Here is a 25813-nt window from a genome sequence, read left to right as displayed (position 1 = left end):
TGACTTATTTTACTTAGTAATAAATACATGATAGGTTCCTCCTTTTTTGCCTGATCACTCATTCCTTTAAAGTGCTGAATAAGGGGCACTTGGATGGCTCAGTTGGTCAAGTGTCCAACTCATAATTTTGGCTCAGGTCATGATCTCAGAGTGGTGGGACCATATACATCTTTCGTGAGTCTTCTTTCAAGCTATTAGCTTTATTTTCTGCTATGAGGGTGTAAGGTTTCCCAGTTTTATCAATCATCTGACTTAAATGCTCATCATAAAACCAAACCTCAAAATCAACACAGGGTAATTTTCTGTCAAAGTGCATTTACACTATCTTGTATAATAGGTGATTTTTAGAGTTTTAAATCTTATAAGGTGAACCTGGAAGTGTATTCCTATTTTCTGCAATACTTCTGGTAAATTGTCAAGTCTATACCTATTGTGTTGTCAGCAGGTAAGCACATTCTATGAACAAGAGAAAACATTTTCCATCATTTGTATAATAAATAATCACATTTCAAACTGTAGATATATGAACTCCTTTAGAAAATTTGCTCACACTTTCTGAATAAAGCATATTCACTAAGATATTTTTGGTTTTCAGTCTGATTGATTTTAACCTGTAAATAGTTTAAAAAGATGTGACAATTATGATACTGGTAACCCAACTGCAGCTCCACACCTCAGGTTTCACTTTCTTCAGAAAAAGAAAAGTTAGCATTTTATAATCTGCCAATACTACTTTATTTAATGCATTTTTGACTGCAACAGTGTTAAAGTTTTCCTCCCAATAGGTAATGTCTAAAGCATTCAGCCCATGGACCAAACGTTATTCAAGTCCATGTGCAGTTTGAGTTGCAATTTCTAGGGTGAATGTAATTAGGAGTATCACATGAAGCATAGAGCTTTTTATAATGTCATTTTCACTTATGTTCCTAGTCTAACATAGGCCATTTTAATGTTTACATTATATGTAAGAGGTGAGTTCCTAGGGTAGTATGTATTGAAAATGAACACACAATATTCTTGTGACAATCTTATACACGATGTTTTAAATTTTTTTTGAAAAGGTTTCCTTTCTGTTTTTTCACATATCTGTTCTTTTTTATTATAGTCCATTTATTTTTAATTTAAATTCAATGAATTAACAGATACCATATTATTAGTTTCACAGAGTTTAGTGGTTCATCACTTGCATATAACACCCAGAGCTCATTGCATCATGTGTCCTCCCTAATGCTCATCACCCAGTTACCCCATTCCCCCACCCACCTCCCCTCCAGCTGTCCTCAGTTTGTTTCCCTATATTTAAGGGTGTCTTATGGTTTGTCTTTCTCTCTGATTTCATCTTATTTTATTTTTTCCTCCTTTCTGCTATGGTCCTCTGTTTTGTTTCTTAAATTCCACATATGAATGAAGACATATGATAACTATCTTTCTTTGATTGACTTATTTCACTTGGCATAATACCCTCTAGTTCTATTTGCCTTGTTACAAATACAATATTTCATTTTTTGATGGCTGAGTAATATTCCATTGTATATATCATCTTCTTTATCCATTCATCTGTTGAAGGACAACTTGGCTCTTTCCATAGTTTGGCTATTGTGGACATTGCTGCTATAGACATTGGGGTGCAGGTGCCACTTCGGATCATTATGTTTGTGTCTTTGGGTGAATATCTAACAGTGCAATTGCTGGGTTGTAGGGTAGCTCTGTTTTTTACTTTTTGAGGAACCTCCATACTGTTTTCCACAGTGACTGCACCAGCTTGCATTCCCATTAGCAGTGTAAGAGGGTTCCCCTTTCTCAACATCCTCGTTTCCTGACGTTTTAATATCTTTCATTTACTGACTTCTTAATTTTAACCATTCTGACTGATGTGAGGTGGTAATTGTGGTTTTGATTTATATTTCCTTGATGCTGAGTGATATGGAACATTTTCTCATGTGTCTGTTGGCCATTTATATGTCTTCTTTGGAGAAATGTCTGTTCATGTCTTCTGCCCATTTCTTGATTAGATTATTTGTTGTTTGTTTTTTTGGAAGTTGAGTTTGATAAGTTCATTATAGATGTTGGATACTAGCCATTATCTGATAAGACATTTGGAAATATCATCTCTCATTCAGTAGTTTGTCTTTTGGTTTTGTGTACTGTTTCCTTTGCTGTGCAAAAGATTTTTATCTTCATGAAGTCCCAATAGTTCAGTTTTGCTTTTGTTTTGCTTGCCTTTGAAGATCTGTTCCTTGCTTTTCCATGCCTGTGTTCTCCTCTAGGATTTTGATAGATTCTTGGCTCATGTTTATCTTTCATCCATTTTGAGTCTATTTTTGTATATGGTATAAGGAAATGGTCCAGTTTCATTCTTCTGCATGTGGCTGTCCAATTTTCCCAACAACATTTGTTGAAGTAACTGTCTTTTTTCCATTGGATATTCTTCCCTGTTTTGTTGAAGATTAGTTTACCACAGAGTTGACAGTCCATTTCTGGGTTCTCTACTGTGTTCCATTGATCTATATGTTTGTTTTTGTGCCAGTACCATACTGTCTTGATGATTACAACTTTGTAATATAGCTTGAAGTCTGGAATTGTGATGCCATTAGCTTCCCTCCCCCCAACAATCTTTTGGTGATTTGGGGTCTTTTCTGGTTCCGTACAAAATTTTAGGATTATTTTTTCCAGCTCTGTGAAAAATGTTGATGGTATTTTGATAGAGATTGCATTCAGTGTGTAGATTGCTCTGGGTAGCATAAACATTTTAACATATATGTTCTTCCAAATCATAAGCATGGAATGTTTTTCCATTTCTTTGTGTCTTCCTCAATTTCTTTTATAAGTGTTCTACAGTTTTTGGAGTACAGATCCTTTTACTCTCTTAGATATCTTACGGTTTTTGGTGCAATTGTAAATGGGGTCAATTCCTTAATTTCTCTTTTTCCTCTCTCATTGTTAGAGTATAAAATGCAACTGGTCTCTGTGCATTGATTCTTATATCTTGCCACTTTGCTGAATTCCTATATGAGTTCTAGCAATTTTTGGGTCAAGTCTTTTGGGTTTTCCACATACAGTATCTTGTCATCTGTGAAGAGTGAGAGTTTGACTTCTTTGTTGATTTGGATACCTTTTTATTTATTTATTTATTTATTTATTTATTTATTTATTTATTTATTCATTTATTTTTGTTGTCTGATTGCTGAGGCTATGACTTCCAGTGCAATGTTGAACAACAGTGGTAAGAGTGGACATACCTGTCATGTTCCTGACCTTAGGGGAAAAGCTCTCAGTTTTTCCTGGTTGAAATTGATATCCACTACAGGTTTTTCACATATGGGTTTATGGTACTAAGGTATACTAGATACACATACTTGCTATCTTCAAAATAGTTATATAGATCCAAAGTAGAAGGCTGATCCAATTGGCAATTCTTTTTCACCTAATGCTTGACTATTCGTACCCATTCCAACTTTCTTGTCTAATTTTGACTGCAGCTTCGAAGTGTGTATGAATGGACTCAGCTTTGTAGACACAAGCAAATGATCCTTTACCAAGTAGATTTCCAACTTTCAAATATCCCATCTTCTCTCCCATACAGGACACATATTTCCAGACATTGGCTTTACTCCTACAAAGCTCAGTTCCAATTAGGCTAAGTTTCTATGGCTACAGTTCCAATGGCAAAAACAGCCACAAAAATGTCTCCAGGACATCTCCCAAATCATGAGTGTGCCTCTGAGCTTCCATTGTAGAGGACTGGTTGACCCAATAGAAGTAATGGGAACAAAAGTCCCATCCTACCTCCACTACTCTCATTATTACAACATAAAAAAAATCACTAATGAGTTGGAAATTTGGGGGAAAGCCCAAGAATCAAGCACTCAATATTATTGAGCAGAGTTCCTGTGTATGGACATTTTTTTCCCTTTAAAAAGTTTTTTTTAAAATTTTATTTATTTATGATAGTCACAGAGAGAGAGAGAGAGAGAGAGAGAGAGAGAGAGAGGCAGAGACAGAAGCAGGCTCCATGCACTGGGAGCCTGACGTGGGATTCGATCCTGGGTCTCCAGGATCATGCCCTGGCCAAAGGCAGGCACTAAACCACTGCACCACCCAGGGATCCCTTCCTTTAAAGAAGTTTTCCTATGTAGTGGTTTGACATATTCTGGAGTCAGTTTGCCTGGGTGTAATTCTGGGTGTCTCTTTGCCATACACCAGCTGTGTAACTTTTAAAAGCCTCTGAACTCAATTGGGTCTTAATCCTTAAAAGTAGCGAGTACTTGTTTCATTGGCTCATTGAAATAATTAAGTAAATTGATATATGTAAGCTCTAAATATTTTCAGAGGCATTGGAGAGGGATTCATATGTTGTATGGGCCGTTGTATCTCTGAATTGGCAAGAACCTTAGAGACCACCAAGTGTCTGTTTATATGCCAAATTTTTAGCCTATCTGAACTTCGAATTTTTCAATTGTTTATTGTTACATGAAACAATTATGTGGAAATAAATAAATTCCTATCTTTAGCTCATGGGTCATCCTAAGAACTGTCTCTCTGTGCATTAACTCTTATAGAATGGTATGAGGAGTTCAGAATGCTATGAATTGATAATATTCCCTCTGTATCATGTAATATTATATTTGATATATTAGAGTGAGAAAAATACGATATGAATTATATGTAAGGAAATTCAATCATTTATTGTGCAAAAGTTAATTATAGAAGGAAGGGTGAAAGGAATAATTATTTTTCTGAATCCTTAATATGAAAAATATACATATTTTCAGGTAATTTTTCCTCACTTAGGGAAAACAACATGTAGGGAATATACCACTGTACACTTCTGATTTTATGAAGACAGATTGGGATGGGATGGAAATATCATTAGTTCTATTCAAATAGATCCCATGTTACTAACAATTCATTTAATCTAGCTAAAGGCTTCTTTTATGGTAGTAGACTACCTTTATCTTCCAGTAACTCCATGACCCTTGTCCCAGGAGCTCTCACTGTGATGAGCAGAGTCCACACGACATGGATGCAAGAATAGCAGGACTTCTTAACATATCCTGTATTTTGTTGTACATCTTCCAGTCCAGATATGAGTGACTTAGAAGAAAAGCAGGAATTATGATTTCTATTATTCGGACAGATAGAAAAGAATAGCTTCTGAGAAATGAGCATCTACACTCTTTGTGGAGAATTTGAAGCCCAGTTTCAGTCAGTCTACCAGCTATCGGACAACAGTGCTATGTTAGAGACAATGCCCCTTGCTTCTCCTTCCCCCTATCTACTTTTCATCCCCCGGGTCAGATATATGTGATGTTCTTAAAGAGAAGATGTGAGTGCAGAGTCTGGCTGAGGGGATCAAAGATGATTTGCATGTCAAGCTGATTCATTGCTAATTAGGTGAAACCAACTCTGGAGGAGAAACTCTTGATGTGGTATGTAGCTGTGGAGCCAGAGTGATCAGAACAGAAGACAGGACAGAAAAAATCTTAACTCAGAGCCAGTAAATGATCCTTAGTAATTTACTTACTGATATTCTAGTAGTACTTTATAGTTTCCTAAGACTTTAGCACTATATTTTGTTCAGTAGTAATCTTGTGAATGAGGAAGGTCAAGAATCACTATGCTTATTGTACAGAAATACAAAGTGACTTGCCTGAGGTCACAAAGGTGATAGATGCAAAAAATGGAACCCACCTCTTGGTCTCCTGACTCCCAGTTTAGTGCTTTCTGAACTGCATCAATTCCTAAGACGCGATGATCTTTCTGGCCAACCCTAAAAATTATGTACATATATGTATTTGGTCTGCAGGCATACATTCATGCATGCATACTTTTTTTCTTTTTTGAGAGAGAGAACGCAATGTGCACTGCATGCACACACTAGTGGGAAGTGGGGAGGGGCAGAGGAGAGGGAGAGAGAATCTTAAGCAGGAACCACACCCAGCATGGAGCCCAATGTGGGCCTGGATCTCATGACTGGGAGATCATGACCTGAACCCAAGTCATGAGTCCGATGTTTAACTGACTCAGCTACACAGGCAGCCTCATACTTTTTTCGTTATAAACTTATATATGCTCATTGCAAAAACACTGACAGGAGAATAAAGAAGAAAATGTGTCCTATGCACTTAAAAACGATTACTATATTTTCTTCAGAATCAAGTGAAATTTTGCTATGAGTGGGGAGATTTCATCGATTCCATTGGGTTAGAGTGAATTTGAAAAATAATGTTAAAGTAGTTTTTAGATGTTTGACCTTAGAAATATGTTATTACATTTCCTTCCTTGAATCTGCTTGTGTGCATTCAACCCATCTCCTCAGAGCTGGTTTTTTTTGTTTTTTTTTTTTAAGATTTTATTTATTTATTCATAGAGACACAGAGAGAGAGAGAGAGGCAGAGACACAGGCAGAGGGAGAAGCAGGCTGCTACAGGGAGCCCGATGTGGAACTTGATCCTGGGTCTCCAGGATCACACCCTGGGCTGAAGGCTGCACTAAACCGCTGAGCCACCCAGGCTGCCCAGAGCTGGCGTTTTGATAAATTGAAAGTGCTTGCTAATTCTGCACCCAGGCAAGTGTTGTGCCTTTTTTCTCTTCTCATCTTTAATAGCATATCAAATCTCTAGCTAATCATCTACTACTACCTCTTGAGATTCCAACACATCATCTCATTTTCCCTCCCTCTCCTTCCCAAATTCCCTTCCTCTCGAAACTGGTCTACATCAAGTCCTGTGACAAAGATGAGAGTTGTCAACAAACTTAAGTTCTCCTCCCATTTATAAATAATTGTGTGATCCTAAGCAATCAACTTCATTCTTCTGAACCTCAATTTTGTTATCTTTAAAACAATCTGGCCCATATAATTCTTAAGCTCCTCTCTGCCATTCTTAGATTCCATTATTAAGTAAATTCATGCCAGACTGTATGATAACCCTGACCTCCCAGGAGAAATTATGTTTCAAAAGTGACCTCTTCTTGTTAGTCCAGATTAATGTAATCATGAGGTCACTCAATCTTTTAAATATTCATTCAACCAATATTTGCAAATTATCTTCTAAGGTCAGAGAATGGATGGGCCAGTAAACAGTAGACTATACTGTTCATGAAGCTTATAATGTAATAAGAATAGAGACAAGTACACAGGTAATTATAAACAAGCATGCTATTACTATAGGGTGAGTACAGGAGCCTATTAGCCATGCTTAAAGGGTTGAAGTGTAGACTGAGTCTCATCTGGAAGAGTAATTTTAGTTGTGAATAAAGCAAATCTTAGACATTTAATTATATCATAAAATTTTATTAAATTTCATCATTCTAATTACAGAATATAGATTATAATACTTCTAATATAATTTTTCTTATTATACTTATACAAGGAAGGCACAGATATTGGAAAAATATTTTGAAATCTTTTATAAGTACTATTAAAACATTGTTGTAAAAAAAAACATTGTTGTGTACTATTAATTCATGGGTCTGATATCATGAGCAGTGACACTAATATATACAGACATCTTCATCTTGACAAAATGTGCCCTTGTTTGAGTTACATTAATGATCTATCAGCAGGAATTTCTCAGTTGTAGTTCTTACACTCTTCAGGAAATCCATGGCATTAGTGCCTCCAGTTCCTTTATTTTTTTGTTCCGATGATTCTTCAGATGCTTGATTATTCTTGGGCTGCTGGCTTGCAGGAATCACAATGTACTTAGCTACTATCTTCAAGTGATATTTTCTCAGGGAGACCATAGCTTTCACACACTCATTATAATCTGCCTTCAGTTCAACATCATCTCTTGAACGAACAAACTCCCGGACTGAGGGGCCTGACTTTAACAAGAGAAGAAAGTCCCGGTGAGCTGGGGGCATATAGTTTCTCATTTCCTGGAGGAATTCAGCAGCGAATTCTATAGGAACAAGAGAGAGATTAGTTAGTAGAGAAGCCTAAGCATTCCCCAATCTAGGTGAGAAAGGCAGAGTGAGGACAGTGAGATCACACATCACCATGGAAGCATGAGGAAATGAGTTTACCACCATCCTGTTAGGATTGTTAGGCTATTAGTCTTGCTACTAGTAATGGCGATTACTGTAATATTTACTTAATTCTGAAAACCACCTGAACTGAACTGATTCTTTTTTGTGTCCTTTCTCATTTCCCTACTGTATTTGATCCTTCTAAAAAGCAGATGATATAGACAGGGTGCATGTAATCTATACTTGAAAGATCATGACACTGAGTCCAAGAGAGTTTAAAGGATAACTTTTAAATAAATGAATTAACTAAGAAAAAAAAAGCATATTTACACCCATGCCAATGCTTTTCCCTTTGACTATTAAGTAGAAGGTTAGGAGAACAGAGAAAAGTACAAAGTTCTTACTGGAGCTTCTTCTGCCCATTCTAAACCCCTAGAAGAAATATAATCAGTGTGGTTCATCTTTCAACTTTGGTATATCTTTAAAATTTGAACTGCTGGGGTTCCTGGGTGGCTCAGTGGTTGAGTGTCTGCCTTTTGGATCAGGTGGTGATCCCAGGTTCTGGGATCGAGTCCCATATCACACTTCCTGCAAGGAGCCTGCTTTTCCCTCTGTCTGTGTCTCTGCCTCTCTCATGAATAAATAAATAAAAAACCTTAATAAAATAAAATTAAATTAAATAATTAAATTAAATTAAAAAATTTGAACTGCTATTGGAGTAAGACAGCTGAGCAAGAGCAGTGCCAAGCCTCGCCTTGTCACTGAGGTTTCCACCTCCCCAACTTTAGCTCAGAGTCCCATCCCATTTGCAGGTGGCTTTCTTTTTCTGAATCTGATTATACATCTTTAGAACATGTGCTATGGGCTTCACCACAGTCCATCAGGCCTTATATCATGCCCAAATGTCAAGACTGAGATAGTGATGAACTTGAGTTTTGGTTCTGGCTCCATTGCTTTCAAGCTGGTTAATAAGGAGCCCATCACTTATCCTCTAAAGATACTTGGAAATTTCTGCTTGATTGTCTGTGAAATGGGATAATAACAATAAAGTTTTGCTTCCTGATCCTTCTAAAAGTATCAGATAAGTTCAGATGAAATGCTGATGGGAAGTTACTTTTCAGATATTAAAACACTTTTGTATTAACATATGAGGTGATTGACATTTGTCATTATCCACTCACCTTCACCAGAACACTGCTGGATGCCCAGCAGAATGTCAAAGCATTGAAAGATGCTGCTTTGGGCTGCACTGCCTCCTGCAAACTCTTTTGGGTTTTCCCAGAAACCTTCATACTTCAAACCCTCTGGCAGTTTGGAGTTGCCTTTCCAACTAGGCCAGGAAGGGAAAAAAACAAAACCAAACCAAACAAAACATCATTATTTGGAGAATTGCCAAATTTTCAGTTATAGACTCTTATAATAGAGGATGAATGGAAAGTGACATGAAATCGGCTTCGTTATTCTTCTTCCACACTCCCTTTCCATTCATGTTCATGTTTGAGAATGACAAATAACATGGTTCTGAGCAAATTTGGAATAAATATTCTAGAATTGGAACTTTACCTTTGCACTAGCAATGATTATTCCCCTGACATCCCTGCTTTTTTTTTTTTTTTTACCTAAATGACTACCCTTCCTGTCCATACTCCAGTGCATGCCTGGCCGAATAATAGCAAGGAACAGTCTAATCTTTCTATACAACATGTATTTTATCATATGAAATTATTTCCTAAATTCAATGGATAGTGGGGACCATCAGTGAGAATTTGATGTTTTCTTTATATTAATTGTTTAAAAGAAAACAAATTTAAGCATGAGATTACATACCCAGACAAGTATATGCGAAGAACTTTGAAAAACGTGCTTGGGTCCACATGTTCTGTAAAAAGATGAAGTGTGTTTAATTAAGCAGTTACCAGAACTTTCAGAGAAGATCAAGATATTGTAGACAACTGATAGTGGGTTTCAGCTTAGGCTGCAGGAAGGGCATCAGGTCAGTCCATGAAGGAAAATTTCCCTGAGGACAAGCTCTCACTCACCTGCTCTTCCATGGGGAACTGAACGGGGCCTACTTCCGTGTCCACTGAACAGGGCCTACTGACCCGTAGGGCTGACACACAGCTTGTGTCAAGGAATCAGGAGACCAATTAAACTGTCAACATTTTCTTAAAGCTATTCATTTGCTTACTGATAAAAACAGATACTACTTACATAAAGAAAGAAACAAACCTAAACAAAATGAAACAAGAGCCCCAGGAGCCCTGTGGACATCATCCCTGGGTCTCCCTCCCCAAAGGTTACTAACTTTTCTGATTTAAAGGTTGATCTTTTTGCCAAGGACCCATCAGCAGTAACTCAAAGCTCAGTGATACATAGTCATGTACTTGTTAAGGCTGTTAAGCAGGGCACATTTTTTTTTTTTTTGTAAGTCTTTGTTTATATATTTAGTTATTGCCATATTTTAACTATTAACTTCATAATAACTTTTGAGCTCAGTGGCTTTTCTGTGCAGTTCCTTACTTAACTTATGAAAAAACAGAATTTGTAGGAAGGTCCTATAAAGCAGAAGCTAAATATTTCGGTATTTAAAACAGCCTGAACGTTCTGCAAGTTTCTCCATGGTTTCAGTGGGAGGCAATGACATTATTTTGAGTTATATAGACCCAGCTTGAAAATTTACTAATTTAAGTAACCTCGGGTCACTTATCTTATCTCTCCATTAGATTACCTTATCCATAAAATACACACAATAAAACCTACAAGAAAGTATAATTATTTAGTGAGTTAAAGTGAAAACACACTACCTAAGTAAAAGTTTTTCCTTCCGTTTTCTCAACAATTCTAATCTCAGAAAATCAGAAGCATGTGATTGCCAGCCTTGAATGCTTATGGGCATATAATACTTACTATGAACTTCTTCAAACTCTTTATGGGCTCGGTGCAGACAAGAAGCTATATAATGCAGTGCCTTCTTCAAAGTGACCTCGTCCTGATTTTTAACTGCCTTTAATAAATTGGGAATTACCTTAAAAAAAAAGATGAATATTTAAGGTTTCTTAGCACTAAATATTGGTATAGAATAAAATTCTCCTAATTCTTAATCTCTAAGTTAAATGTAGGATTTCCACTTCATTTTTAGGCTGATTATCCTTTTATTGTTTGACTAATGTCCTTATAAACTTGGATTTATGTTTATTTATTTACCATTTAAAGTCTATAAAGTTTTATATAGTTTTATCTCTTTTCTAATACTCAAAACCATTAGATTTATGTCACTCTGTTATCTAGTTCCAATGCCAAATTGTATTAAAAATGCATCTCTCCTATTGAGGTTTCAAACTTAATTCTAAATATATGGGTCTTGGGACACTTGGGGAGCTTAGTTGGTTAAGCATCCAAATATGGATTTTGGCTCAGGTCATGATCTCAGGGTCCTGAGAGTGCTGGGCATGGAGCCTGCTTAAGATTCTTTCTTTCCCTCTTCCCCCTCCCACTTGTATTCTATCTCTTAAAAAAAAATTAATTAATGTGTCTTATGTTTTATATTTTAAGTAATACATAAAATAAATTAAATATTTCTACCAGATGATCCCTTACATCCAATTAAGTAATTGAATGCTGTATTTAGTCAAGATAAAATTATTTCATGCATAATATAGTTCAGTTATTAAATGATTGCTCTACTTATGCAAATGGAGATAAAAATTTGCTTGTAGATATGGACGTACTTTGATTGCAGAAGCAGCTGCTAATTCCACCAATAGTGAAACCAGGAAAAATCCTTTACTGCAGTCTCCACCAGGAAACCAGAAGAGAATGTCCATGTTCCTAAGAAAATAAGTCAAGGGAGTCAAGAATTTAGCAAAAATTCTGGCATATTTAAGTGTTGTAGTTTTACATATTTTTATTCCATTTTAGCTTCAAAATAATCTTGTGGGATAAGTATTTTAGGTTTTACTATCTCCTTTACATTATCGGGAATATCAGTGTTAGGTCTGTTGCCTAAGATCTGATAGCAGATTAAGTTTGACTTGAAATCCCATTTTAGAGTTTGGAACTAGAAATTCCAAGACCATTTCTGTTTCTATTTTCTCATTAATTTTTCACATGCATATATATTACCATATTTATATATTTATATATATAATACTTATAAAGACATTTGTGAGGTATAATTTTAAGTAGTCTTTTTGCTTTAAATATATTCATATCCGTACTTTTATTTATGAACCTAATTCAGTTTTTCAGTGGTTTATCTGCTTTACAAAGGAATGGAGAAATGCAAATAGCTGATTAGACCTCGTTTTCTTTCTTTCTTCTTTCTTTCTTTCTTTCTTTCTTTCTTTCTTTCTTTCTTTCTTTCTTTCTTTCTTTCTTTCTTCTTTCTTTCGATTTATTTCTTTATTTGAGAGAAAGAGAGAATGAGAGAGCACGAGCGGGGGTAAGGGCAGAGGGGGAGAGAGAATCTTAGACTCTGTGTGGAGCATGGAATCCTATGCAGGGCTTTATCTCACAACCCATGAGATAATGACCTGAACTGAAACTGAGTGAGACACATAAGCATCTGAGCCACCCAGGTGCCCTCCATTTTCTTTTTAATTGAAGTTTTGCACTAGTGCCAACAAAGGCTCACTATCTATAAATCTATGAAGTTCATGGTGGTTAAATTCATGGTCTCTGAAAAAGCCAGATCATTTCTGCAATTTACTTGCTGTGTGACACTGACCAAGATATTTCATGTTTCTGACTCACTGTTCTCATCTGTAAAACAGGACTGATGATATTATCCTCCCATTTAAAAACCTCCCATAGCTTCCCATTGATTTTAAGATACTATTTAAACCCCTCATCATAATCTTTTTGCTAAGTTTATTTCTTCATCCCTTTTCCATACCACTACTCCTAGCAGTTACTACTTATCAGTGGCCTTAGTCTTCCTTCAGTTCTGATAATGCATGAAGATATTCATCACTTCAAGGCCTTCACTCTTACTGTTTCCTCCACTATGAACAGTAATCTTTTCCTTCTAGCTAATTCCTTTTGACTGACTCTTTGGAACTCAGCTTAAATAACTTGCTGCAGGGATTCCTTCTTCATCACTTTTATTCAGCTAGAGTTCCCAGCACTTTATCCTCTCACCTTTCTCTTAATCATAAAGCAATATAATTACATAATTTTCCTGTATCTGCTTTCCACTAGGACAGGCTTATTCCTATATTTACCATGGTTTCCCTAGCTCTTAGCCTCTGCTCAGGTCATGACTTAAAAATAGTAAGGATTGGGTAATAAAGAACAGGTATATATAGATATCTGGCCACTGAAGTCATCAAGTCAAAGACATACAGATGTATGTGTGTTTGTATTTATGAATATTAATTACATTTTTATATATGCAAGTGCTAGTTTTGTATATATCTATAGCTATAATATCAAACTGAAACAGTCCTGTCAGTTATAAATCTAAATAAGGATTGGGATTATTTGCTCTTTAAACAATTACTTGAGTTATTTTTCCTTGAATTCAATTGGTCTTTTAAAAAGTACATTTAGAGGATATTGATAAACCTATACTCAGTTTGAATACCAATTCTTATAATAAAATAAGAATCAAATACTTACTCATAAGTCATAGGCCTTGTGAAAGCAGCCATGAAGCAATGGATCAGTTGGAAGAGAAAAAGAAAATCAATTTAAAAATCAAATGGTTTTGAGTTATTCATATCCCATTTAATACTACTGCTCTATTAAAGGTAAGATATAGATAAAAAAGAAAATATATGTGTGTTTTTAAAAAGTATTTGTCAGCCAGGCATTGCAAACACTTAGGACTTTGTAAGTAAAAAAATTAAATATTCAAGGAACACCATGTTAGTCAAAATTAGTTTTTACTAATAAACTTTTTTTTTAATTTAAATTCAATTAGCCAAAATAATATACATCATTAGTTTACATCTACAATTAGATGTAGATTTCAATAATTCATCAGTTGCATATAACATCTAGTGCTCCTCACATCATGCAACCTCCTTAATGCCCATCACCCAGTTGCCCCATTCCCCATCTACCTCTCCTCCAGCGAACCTCAGTCTGTTTCCTATAGTTAAAAGTCTTTCAGCGTTTGTCTCCTTTTCTGAGGAGACATTCTCAGAAATGTCATTCTTTTCTAAATCAAATCCTTTCATTTTATGGTTCTGTGTCTATAGTACTCGGCAAATCACACCCAGACCCCTGGGGCACCATAAGTCTCTGGTCCCTTTGTTGTAACAGAACATATTGCTAAAAGGAGAGGAGAGGCCTAGCTCCTCAGCAGGCAGCACAGAAGGCCCAGGCATTGCCATCTCTACTGCTGAAAATGTATTGACTCTTAAACTTAACCACATAGTTAAAAGTCAAATTTGTATAATCTCCAAAACATGTTAATTAATAAAAGTCAGAGTACATATTCTATAATCTAATTAATATGAAATCTAATAGCAGAAAAATTTAATTTTTAATATGACAAATCAGAATATGTGTACCTAGAGGTAGAGAAGAAAATTGAATGGAAAGAGCCACAGAGGTGATATTCTGTATCTTGCTTAGGGCTATTCATGTATACAGAACAGTCAAAATCACCAGACTGAACAGTTAAGATGGTGCATTTTATTGTATGTTAATTATATACCTTTCTCTCATATATTTGTAGTTATAGAGTTGCCAGCAAAAGAAATCATACCCCTAAAGCAGAGAAGAAAGCTGTGCTGCTGAAAATTCAACCAATGACTAATGCCCTATTGATGTAAATAGCATGCATTTCTATTGTTCCTGTTATAATTAGAGTTCACATACCCATTGGGATCCTTTTTCTTCCAGTTTGCTAAGACACAGTCTGCATAAACCAGAATAGGAGGCAGACCCAGCTTCTCAGAGAGTTCACAGTAAGGAATAGCAATATTCTGTGGCAAGACCTAATGAAAACACAAAATTTGGTATTAACCTTTGAAGTGCCTTACCTTTTCTTCTGTCTCCTGCTACCTCCCAGCTACCTCTTCTGCTACCTTTCCAACTTCCCGATTAGTGCCAAAACATTAACTATTCTACATAATGGCACTCTGAAACCAAACAATCATAATTTTCTCTTCCTCATTTCATAACTTTGTCCTGGTAATTATTAAATGTTTATGTTTTAGATGTAGGTTGATGTGGATATAATCTAATCAGAGAGAGGAAAAAGAGGTAGAAGGTACAAGAAACAAAGGATGTATCCTTGACTTTCTAATGACCTGAGATCACTTGCAGTCATTTATTTGTGCGTCCATCCCATGAATATTTTTAGGCAACTCCTCTATGAAGAGCTTTTTTTCTGTAGGCAATACAAGTTTAAAATCAATTGTCTCCAAGAAGTGCAGTCATTTGTAGTCATAACTTTGGGATATGGTACATACTAGAACCATAAGTGCTTTGCTGCCCTTGGAGCATAGTGCTGACAGAAACTCTCCCCTGGATGGTTTTTTAGAAAGTCTCACCATAGAAGATGTTGGAGCTCATCCTTGAAGACTTACTTATATCAGCAGGAAGAATCTCCTTTAGCCTTCCTTTCCATTTCCATGCAGAGTAGGTCAATTGGAGTGACACTCTTGGCTCTTTCACTCACCTTTCCTCAGAGGAGGTATAGAGGTATAGAAGCTAATTCAATTGTTGTGTGTGGAGGGGGACCTTAGCTCAGCAAACTTTGTCTTTCCCTGAGCCTATTACTCAGGATTCTATTTGTGTCTGGCCACACTCTAAAAGGCTCCTACCCCCATGGACAGTCCTGGTGGATAAGTGCTTTCCTAGCAGGCCCATTGTTGCCACACATGTAAGCCATGTTTTCCAACTGTGCTATTAGTTATAATGCTGATGTTTTATTCTTTACCTGCCTGACTTCCTCATCTAAGTATCATTTGGTTTATAACTAGAGGGTTCCATGTAATAATTAAGGTCACTCTTGTCATCAGCAGCCAGTTGTTGGAATATGTGTATCTAACCAGGCAAAGGACAGGGATGTGTGACTTATCTGGGGTAGTGGGAAGTGGGACTGCGGTGGTAGAGGTGATATGACAATGTGGCACACTCCACAGTTCTGCAAAAATCATGAAAGCTATAACCTAAATGGCTCTGTATTAACTTAATACACCTGAAGATGATGGTTTAACAGAGAACAAAATGTTAGAAAGAGAAACATTGGGATCCCTGGGTGGCTCAGCGGTTTAGCGCCTGCCTTTGGCCCAGGGCGTGATCCTGGAGTCCCGGGGTCGAGTCCCCCGCGTCGGGCTCCTGGCATGGAGCCTGATTCTCCCTCTGCCTGTGTCTCTGCCTCTCTCTCTCTCTCTCTCTCTCTGTGTCTATCATAAATAAATAAATAAATAAATAAATAAATCTTTAAAAAAAAGAAAGAAAGAAAGAAAGAGAAACATTGGCTATCAAAGTAACACCTGGATGTGCGCTTCCCTTGTAGAACTTTTGTCTCTGGGAATTGAATATTTTCGTTTGCAAGTGATTTTACATGTTTCAAATGGAAATTTTTGTCTCTTTCTGATTTAAAGAAAAGATCTAAGGGAATCAAAAGGGAAGATGCTTAATGAACAAGTTAATATGAAATGACTTGGGAAAAAGAAAGGAAATGTTGAAACACATCTTAATCTATTAAAGACATTTATGCAGTTACTAGGAAACTCAGATGCTAGTTCCTACCTCATTCTCAAGCAAAATGTGCCTTATACTGATATATCTTATTTTTTATCAATTTTTTTCTTTCCCACAATATCATTTAAATAGTTATATATATATATGTACATATATATATTATAATTTCCTCATCAAACTATATTTGTTGGTTGCTTCTAAAATCCTTTTTAGAATAATGTGGTTTACAAAAACTAGATAAATTAAAAATATATTTTCATGTATTCTTTGTAATTCTGATCTCCAATAATAAATATATTATCTTTGATTATCCCATGTACATTCTGGTCTCCATATTTTTTGCTAGTCTTCTCTCTCTTTTCTGCTCCTCTCCTTTTTGGATAAGCTCTACCAATCTTTCAAGAAGTAGTTCAAGTCCCACTTCTTCCTTGAAGCATTTCATTATTATACCAACTACTCTTTAGCTATTCTGGGCTCTAATACTTCTACACCTAGCATATGCTGCCCTTTTTTATTGATGATCTTTCTATACAATTCTTACATATTTAGCTAGACCCAGATTCTAGCAAATCTAGTGAGGCTGTGTGCTTAGGTTGTAAGGCTTATCTTAAACCTTTTTGCATCATTAAAAATCTAGACATGATAGTTTGAATGGAAGATGATTATAAAGAAATAAAAGATGTCCCCATGATTATGTAGAATGACATTTTCTTTTTGTTTACATATCAGAGGATGACATATCATAGATGAACAATATGTCTTTTTCTATATTTACACAGTATGTGAAAATACAAACAAGATAAAATTATGATTACCTTTGTCAAAAAGGAAAAAAAAATCCTTAAATGGCAGAAGGTCCTTCTGGAGTCTATTTTATCTCTTTGCAGTTTAAAGATTGGGTATTACAATCTGTATTGGTTTCATGTAATTAGGATTGCCAGATAAAAAACAAGATGTTATTATTTTAAATCTAAAGTTATCTACTGTTGATGAGAGTAGGGTATACCCATATATTCTTACATGCTGACAGAAGTAAGATAACACTTTAATATTAAGTAAAAAGAGGCATAAAATGTTCATATCACCCAAAACTCATAGAGAAAATGTTTCGTATTCAAATATATTGATTATAGTGTCATTTAAAATGGTAAAATTTTAAAAACAAGTACATATTTATCAATAGAGGATTGAATAAATAAAGTTGAGGAATTCAGTGAAAAACTATAGTCATTTCAAATGATGACGAAGGATAGTATAGGAACTAAGAAATGCTTACAATGTAATTTCAGTAAAAGACACAGAACATACATCTTAAATATTCATCTTTTTTTTAAGGTAATTCCCAATTTATTAAAGGCAGTTAAAAATCAGGACGAGAGGATGGAGGAACTGTGTTACACAAGTAAAAGATTAAAAATCCAATAATGTTAGCAGTTGGCATGTTAAAGCATTAAATGATTGTTTTCCTTTTTATTTTTTTCTGTTACCTGTTAAAATGTAGTTGTAATACTTTTAGAATGTTTTTTTACATTAAATTGGATGTAAATTGTCATGTAGCATAAGAAATATCATAAAATCTCCAAACCTTTCGAACATCTCCATCACCTTGATTCCACACATATGCCATGGTGATATACCCCAGAGCCAGACGTGCAAGGCGCTGCAACTTGTGTCCACTAAGGCCATCAATACTGAGAATTTTTAACTGAGAATAAAAATAGAGGTTGACCCAAATCAATATAGGTGACAGTACAGCTTCAAAGCCAAGTTAAAAATTTTAAGAAGCAATGACAGAGGAAGACAAACGTAATGCTCTTCCAAACCTCATCAACTTTTTTACGTAGTTCATTTTTCTTAATCAGTTCAGGCAGATTTTTAGCAATGGAAATCCATTCATCATAAGGCGGAGGTAGCTTCTCCTTGAAAAAAAGAAATGAGATTTTTATTTAGTAGTTAAAGTTTTTATAAAATAGCTTTGCCTCTGATTGATAATCTATCTTTGCTTCTAAATCAATTCTGTACCATGCTGTCCTGTCACATACATACCTGTCCAGCAACTCCAGTCCCTGCATTGCCACCTACACACTCAGAACTCAAGATCCTCTCTTTCTCTCTTCAGACACTCTCACCTGTCTCTTTTTCACAAGTCATCTCAAAATTTTTCACTAAAATTATCCTGATTATTCTAGTCTACACTTATAGCCTCAATTAGGCATCCTATATATTATACCTTTTGATTGTTAAGTAATTTATTGTTATCTGCTATGTATTTTTTCTTCCTGACTAGATTTAAGTTTCTTTGAATGGAAGAAAAATGAGATTTATTAGATGTTAGTAATAGACTAGGCATTTTGCTCAATAATTTCTCATTTAAATATTAATGATCTACAATGTTGATTGTTATCTCTATTTCATAAATAAGGAAAACAAGGCTCAGTTTATGAAATTGTTTTGTAGATATAGTTTATTGTGATTGAACTTTTAAGTGTTTTCAGCTTTCACAAATCAATGCCCTTTTAACATCTCACTCTCTGATGGCAAGGACTTTATTGTGTTTTTAATTTTATATTTCTTGCAGAACCTGGGACAGTACTAAACAAGACAATACTAAACTATATTGTCTATACATATATCAATTTCCTGCTTTGGGACAATAGGCTTAAATTTTACCCAGTAAGTACAAATAAAAGCCAAATGAAAGTGTTTCCTTAGATCTTATTATATTTGTACTTTCATTTCAAGGGAAAATATTCAAACAAAAGACCTAAACAACAGCTCTCAATGAGATTAACATCCCTAAACAACTTCCCATATGCTTTTTCCCTATACTTCCTTCATTAAGCTGTTTCCTGACATATCCTTAAGGTCAATACTGAACTATGGGGACACAGCAAAAGTAGAGATTAACTCAAACCAACGCAGGAGAAGCTTCAAGCTACAAAACAAAGTTAATATTATAAGTAAACTATAAGATAAAAGGGCAACTGTAACATCAAATTCAAACATTTTCAGGGGCTGCAGATAATTAGTGACTGTATACTCACTAGATAGTCACCTTACTTGTTTCTTGGAATTTTTCTCTCTAACCACACAAAAGTTGTACTCTAGTGTTTTTAGTAATACATATATCTCTTTTCGTTGTGTGTCTTACTATGTAGCACAACTGAATTTTTGGTTCTTACTATTTTCCCCAAATAAAGGAATTTTTTGTTGTTGTTATATATCATGATTATCCTATTTGACCTTCAACAGATGTAAAATTCAATCAATAATATGCTCTGGTCATAGAATGTTTGAATGGTATAATATAAATCAATGACGAGTGAAACAGAGAGTCATTCAATTTCTGCTAGATTAGAGAATGTATTTTGTATCTATGTGGAATTAGAAGACACATTATTTTCCTTTGGAATAGAAAGCTGATAGATTATAGAGGTGAAATGGACGTTTTTGAGTTTATAATCTCAAGGAAAGATCTTCAGTGAAGAAATAAAAGTAGCCTTTAATTTATCTCTCTTGTTTCAGGACATGATCTAATTTCCTAAACAACTTAGGTAGCAACATTATTTTTTAAGTAGTTCAGGAAGAGTTTTGGTTTGCTTTCGTTTGGGGGTTTTGTTTTCCCAAAAACTACCCCATAATCACCCCAGTCCCCATAAACTACCATAATTGTCTTAATTTTTAAGAGAACTTACTGTGGGGGGAGAGATGATATGAGGTTTCACAGTTTTTGAAGATTTTTGTTCTTGTACCACTGATAAGTATATTTTCAAAACCATCTTATTCTGGAATTTTGGTGTGCTTGGATGGAAGTATAGCAAGTCTGAGTATTATTGATTTGCAAATATAAAGTAAACTAGTTGCTATTAGCAATAACATTAAACTAACTTAATAGTTTGAAGAATTAAATCAGGAGAAGAATTTGCTTTAGATTTGTCTGTATTACACAAGGTATTTACAGGATGTTATTTCTAAGTACAGTTATATTGGATCTCTACTAAAAATATATTTGGTGCATTTAAAGATGCCATCTAGGAATGTGTGGGTGGTTCAGTCGATTGAGTGAGGGACCCTTGGTTCTGGCTCAGGTCTTGATCTCAGGATCCTGAAATTGAATCTAGCATTGGGCTCTGGACCCAGCGGGAGTTTGCTTGAGATTCTCTCTTTCTGCCCCTTCCTTGCTTGTTTTCTCTCCCTCTTTCTTTCTTTCTAAGATAAAAGATGTCCTCTAGAATATAGACTCTGTTTGAGCTACAATAAATAGATATATGCTGGTATACAGAATTATCACAACATAAAACTGATTCCTAGAAATTATAAGGACTCTCATGAATCTTATTAAGCCCAAGAGGCGGGTAGAGGAAAAACAATGCCTTATATCTTCTTTTCTTTTAAGAGAGGCAGCATATTATAATGGTTTTTTTTTAAAGATTTTATTTATTTATTCATAGAGACACAGCTAGAGAGAGAGAGGCAGAGACACAGGCAGAGGGAGAAGCAGGCTCCATGCAGGGAGCCCGACGTGGGACTCAATCCCGGGTCTCCAAGATCACACCTTGGGCTGCAGGCGGTGCTAAACCACTGCGCCACCGGGGCTGCCCCTATAATGGTTTTAAGATCATGGACTCTGGAGCCAGAGTAGTCAGGTTTGCTCACATTCTATCTCTGCTAGCTGTGTGAATTTGGGTATTACCTAAATTCTCCATTGCTTAAGTTTCTCATCAGGAAAATTAGAGATGGTTGTAAAGATGTAGTAAGAATATTTGTAAATTGCTTAAAGATGTTATATAAATACTTGATAATTGAAATAGATAATAATATGGTTTTCATAACATTCTTTGGTACACGACTTAGAAACTTATTTTCAAAGGCAAACAGCCTGCCTTTGGTCCAGGGCATGATTCTGGAGTCCTGGGATCGAGTCCTACATCAGGCTCCCTGCATGGAGCCTGCTTCTCCCTCTGCCTGTGTCTCTGACTTCCCGCCCCCCTGCCTCTCTCTCTCTATGTCTCTCATGAATAAATAAATAAGAGTTTTTAAAAAAGAATAAAGGCAGACATTTACTTTACATGTCTTGCTGTTTGTAGGCAAAGCTTGTAAAGAAAAGTAGTTTTAGACTTATAACAATAGGCAGTATTAATATAACACAAAGTTACTTGATATAATATCTCAAAAAAATAAAGTAGGAGTGTATACTTCATACAATTTAAGTGTATCAGTCAAGAGAGTTCCTTTGACTCATGGATCATTTATTACTTTGTTTTTTTCAAAATGTCCTCCGAAAATTTACAATTATATTAAGCTAAAATGCTTGTATAATTTCCTTATCTCATCACTCTCTTTATCTGTGTAAGGTAAGTAAAAAGTGCATTTAATACTAAATCTCTAGGCAGAAAATGTTAAGTATGAACCATTTATTAAAACTCTGCCTCTAGGGATCCCTGGGTGGCACAGCGGTTTGGCGCCTGCCTTTGGCCCAGGGCGCGATCCTGGAGACCCCGGATCGAATCCCACGTCGGGCTCCCGGTGCATGGAGCCTGCTTCTCCCTCTGCCTGTGTCTCTGCCTCCCTCTCTCTCTCTCTCTGTGACTATCATAAATAAATAAAAAAAAATTAAAAAAAAAAAAAAAAAACTCTGCCTCTAATTTTGGCACTGCTTTATCCAATTGTTTAGTAAAAATTACTGAACCACATATCATCAATAGAACCACATATCATCAATATCATCAATACTCAACTTGTCCAGGTGAGTAATGATAACAAAACATTTTTGCCCATATCTCAGTACCCTGTCTTACCAGTGGATTTGGCAAAGCGAAGCCCATCTCTTCATCTATATGGTATTTTTCAAAAATTCTCTGAGGACTTTCCATAAGAAGTATTCCATCATCTTCCATGCTTGCAGTCTCCTCTTTTGGTCCTTAGTTCTGATAGAGTTTCAGAGCCTCTACTTATTATAAAGGTTGCCACAGCCAATGACCACAAACTTACTCATGTAGGCAGTAAGCAATGACTTCCACTTTTGAAATAGTTTCATTTTCTTTTTTTGTAATTTGATAAACAATAAAGCCACAAAAGCATCACTATTTATCATATGAAGAAACTGAAAGCTTACGTTCTTATGAAGTATTTATCACCAGGAATATCATTTGTTTACTGCCATTGGGGAAGTCGGAAAGAAACTGAAATAACAAAAACCATGAAAATAGGTAACCAGAAAAAGACATTTTTAATGGGACCTTTTAAATCTTTGAATTTAAATAATGAATTTAACCTAGGCTAAAGTCCTAAACTATCATTTAGTCAGCACTACCATAGGCTTTCCTTTAAGTTATCAGGGTTCTTTGAACATACTAATGTCTTGCTTTTGCAGCCATGAAATGCAACCTGTGATACATTGAACTAGGAAAAAAATGGAAAAACATGAGGATTAAGATAGTACCCCTTTATGCCCCCATTTTCTTACCCAGTCTTTTATCTGTATTACCAATGATACAGTTCTTCTTCATATTCTTTATGTCATTTTCAGGAAGACTTTTCTGTATCTCTACTATATTTGACTGCTAAGCACGGATGATAAGGCAACAGCCCTTCACATTTGGAGAGTTTGCAATGTGTTAAAAGTTTAAGTAAGAGGGATCCCTGGGTGGCGCAGTGGTTTGGTGCCTGCCTTTGGCCCAGGGCGCGATCCTGGAGACCCGGGATCGAATCCCACGTCAGGCTCCCGGTGCATGGAGCCTGCTTCTCCCTCTGCCTGTGTCTCTGCCTCTCTCTCTCTCTCTGTGTGACTATCATAAATAAATAAAAATTAAAAAAAAAAGTTTAAGTAAGAGATAAAATACTTGAAAAGTTTCATTCAGAATGCAAATTAAAATTGCATTTGGTAAACTTTTTTGAAGGTGCATGCAGTTCGGTGGTCACTTATAGGTATTGTTCTATCTTACTAATAAAGCTGAAGCAAAAGCAGAAACCATATCGTTCTTTTTGATGATCAAAAGGAGAAGAGTTCAGGAGTTAGTGTTCAGTACATTATAAGAATGCAGCTTTGTCATCCAGCTTATCAGTACTTGAAATAACTTTTTAATGATGCATTACTTTGCATTCTAGTTCTCCCACTATTCTTTCCTAATTACATCATGATTTTTTTAAAATTTTTTTTAAAATTTTTATTTATTTATGATAGTCACAGAGAGAGAGAGAGAGAAAGAGAGGCAGAGACATAGGCAGAGGGAGAAGCAGGCTCCATGCACCGGGAGCCCGACGTGGGATTCGATCCCAGGTCTCCAGGATCACGCCCTGGGCCCAAGGCAGGCGCCAAACCGCTGCGCCACCCAGGGATCCCTGTTTTTCTTTTTTTGACATGATTAGTTTTATAAGAATACAGCCTCCTTATAACAAAAATAAGGGAAATTGAAACAAAAATTGCACAGCAAAAAGAACACTTGTTTAAGCTTCTTCAAAATGAATGATTCATAAGGCTGATATTTCTGAAATCAGGCCCAAGGCAAAAGAAACAAATTTTAAAAATATCGTGTTAGGTTATCATATCTATATTGAAGCCAAAAATTCCATAAAACTTTTAAGAATTAGAGAATGCGTGGTTATTCCTACAGTTTTTCACTCTTTATAACTGAATTTTTTTCATGGGTGAGTCAAAACAGATACATGTAATGAAGTTTCAGCTAATCCTGTCTTGGAAAAGTTTCTGAAGATTTATTTTTGTAAGAAGCATTCTTGATAAAACATTTGCTTGACTCTACTTATCCAACTACTTCATTAAATCTGTCCTACTTTGGGGGTGGCTGGGTGGCTTAGTTGGTTCAGCATCTGACTCTTGACTGGCTCAGGTCATGATCTCAGGGTCATGATTTCATGGTCATGAAATTGAGTCCCACTCCAGGCCCTGTGCTCAGCCCTCTTCCTCTGCCCTACCCTTTCTCGTGCACACTTGCACATCTTTCTGTAAAATCAATCAATCAATCAATCAATCAATCAATCAATCTTTAAGAAAAAAAAAAGATCCACACTACCTTTGACTGTGGAAACAATAATATTGTAGTATCCTACTTTATTCTCTACCTATTTATCTCTACCTTCACACTTACACCCTTTTTATATCTTTGAAACTACATTCTCAATTGATTCCCAGTCCTCATTTATCTTGATTTTTCTCCAGCAATAAGCACATCTCATTGAAAATCTCTTTTGATCTGGTGTCAGAAAAACATTAAAAAAAATTTTTTTTCACTTACAACCCTGAGATAGAACTGAAGACAGACACTTCACTAACTGAGCCACCCAAGGGATCCCCAAAATCTTTAAATTTTAAAATTAGAAAAAATACGGTAAGTTACTTTCAAAGGAGGTAAACACACTGGCAGTTAAATTCTCTAAGAAACTAATGAAACCTGAAGACAATGGAATAATATATTAAAAGTGCTGAGAAAAAATTCAAGTCATAAATTATATATTCACAGAAAATAATACTCAAGAATGTAAATAAAATAAAAATATTTTCAGTTAACCAAACAAAAGATTAGAATCTATTACCAGCTAGCCCACAGTCAAGGAAAAATTAAGGTTTTCTGTTTGCATGTTTGTTTTTGTTTGTTTGTTTGGTTTTTTTTGCATGTTTGTTTTTGAAGAGGAAAACTAATTTCAGAAATAACAACAAATGAAAAATAATAACCATAAGTCATTGTGGAGTTTTATCTGGATAGATTGATTGAATTAAAAATATATATCAACAGTATAAATATGAAGAGAGATAGAAATGTCATTAAATTCCTTGCATTTTCTGTAAAGAAAATAAGAACTAATTTATAAGGGTTTTGAAAATTTACATGCATGTTTTCATCGCTAAGGCTACCAACAGATAAATGATGTAACAGTGAAAATCAACAAGCCAATAGATGGGAAAAACTGATTAACAAATCTTAATACAACGGGCAACATTTTTAAAAAAGTTACAAAGGGTGTCTGGGTAACTTAGTTGGTTAAGCATCTGACTCTTGGTTTTGTCTCAGGTCATGAGATCAAGCCCCATGTTAGGCTCCATGCTTAGTACAAAGTCTGTTTTGGATTCTTTCCCTTTTTTCTCGCCCTACCCCTTTGAGCCTCTCCCACTCACTCTCTCTCTCTTTCTCTACAAATAAATGAATGAATAAATAAATAAATA

General features: G+C 35.5%; 1 protein-coding gene and 1 long non-coding RNA gene across 2 annotated transcripts in view; one reads left to right on the top strand and one right to left on the bottom strand.

Annotated features, from left to right (window-relative positions):
* The window catches only part of LOC140604890 (uncharacterized), a 115145-nt gene that overhangs the window by 54560 nt on the left and 34772 nt on the right, over positions 1-25813 (top strand). The gene's annotated exons all lie outside the window — the stretch shown is intronic.
* On the bottom strand, positions 7274-22615 carry IDO1 (indoleamine 2,3-dioxygenase 1). Its single transcript, XM_072776581.1, has 10 exons — positions 22434-22615; positions 18459-18554; positions 18221-18340; positions 14800-14918; positions 13591-13605; positions 11700-11799; positions 10879-10996; positions 9799-9850; positions 9153-9301; positions 7274-7904 (listed from the first exon to the last, which is right to left on the bottom strand). Exons 1-10 carry the CDS (start codon positions 22530-22532, stop codon positions 7549-7551), a joined length of 1224 nt encoding a protein of 407 aa, XP_072632682.1. The 5' UTR covers positions 22533-22615; the 3' UTR covers positions 7274-7548.

This window comes from Canis lupus, chromosome 15, assembly GCF_048164855.1.
Source record: "Canis lupus baileyi chromosome 15, mCanLup2.hap1, whole genome shotgun sequence".
NCBI classification, from domain to species: domain Eukaryota; kingdom Metazoa; phylum Chordata; class Mammalia; order Carnivora; family Canidae; genus Canis; species Canis lupus.
The sequence above is the reverse complement of the archived record's forward strand: the minus strand, read 5'-3'. Positions and strand labels throughout refer to the sequence as shown.

What these genes read in the sequence shown, in the direction of transcription:
- IDO1 (XM_072776581.1), bottom strand. Translation starts at nt 22,532, where the DNA reads ATGGAAGATGATGGAATACTTCTTATGGAAAGTCCTCAGAGAATTTTT. An exon ending in TCGCTTTGCCAAATCCACTG is followed by an intron (nt 18,555 to 22,433) that starts GTAAGACAGGGT and finishes CTTTTTTTCAAG; the next exon opens with GAGAAGCTACCTCCGCCTTA. An exon ending in CTTCGCATATACTTGTCTGG is followed by an intron (nt 9,302 to 9,798) that starts GTATGTAATCTC and finishes TTCCTGGCCTAG; the next exon opens with TTGGAAAGGCAACTCCAAAC.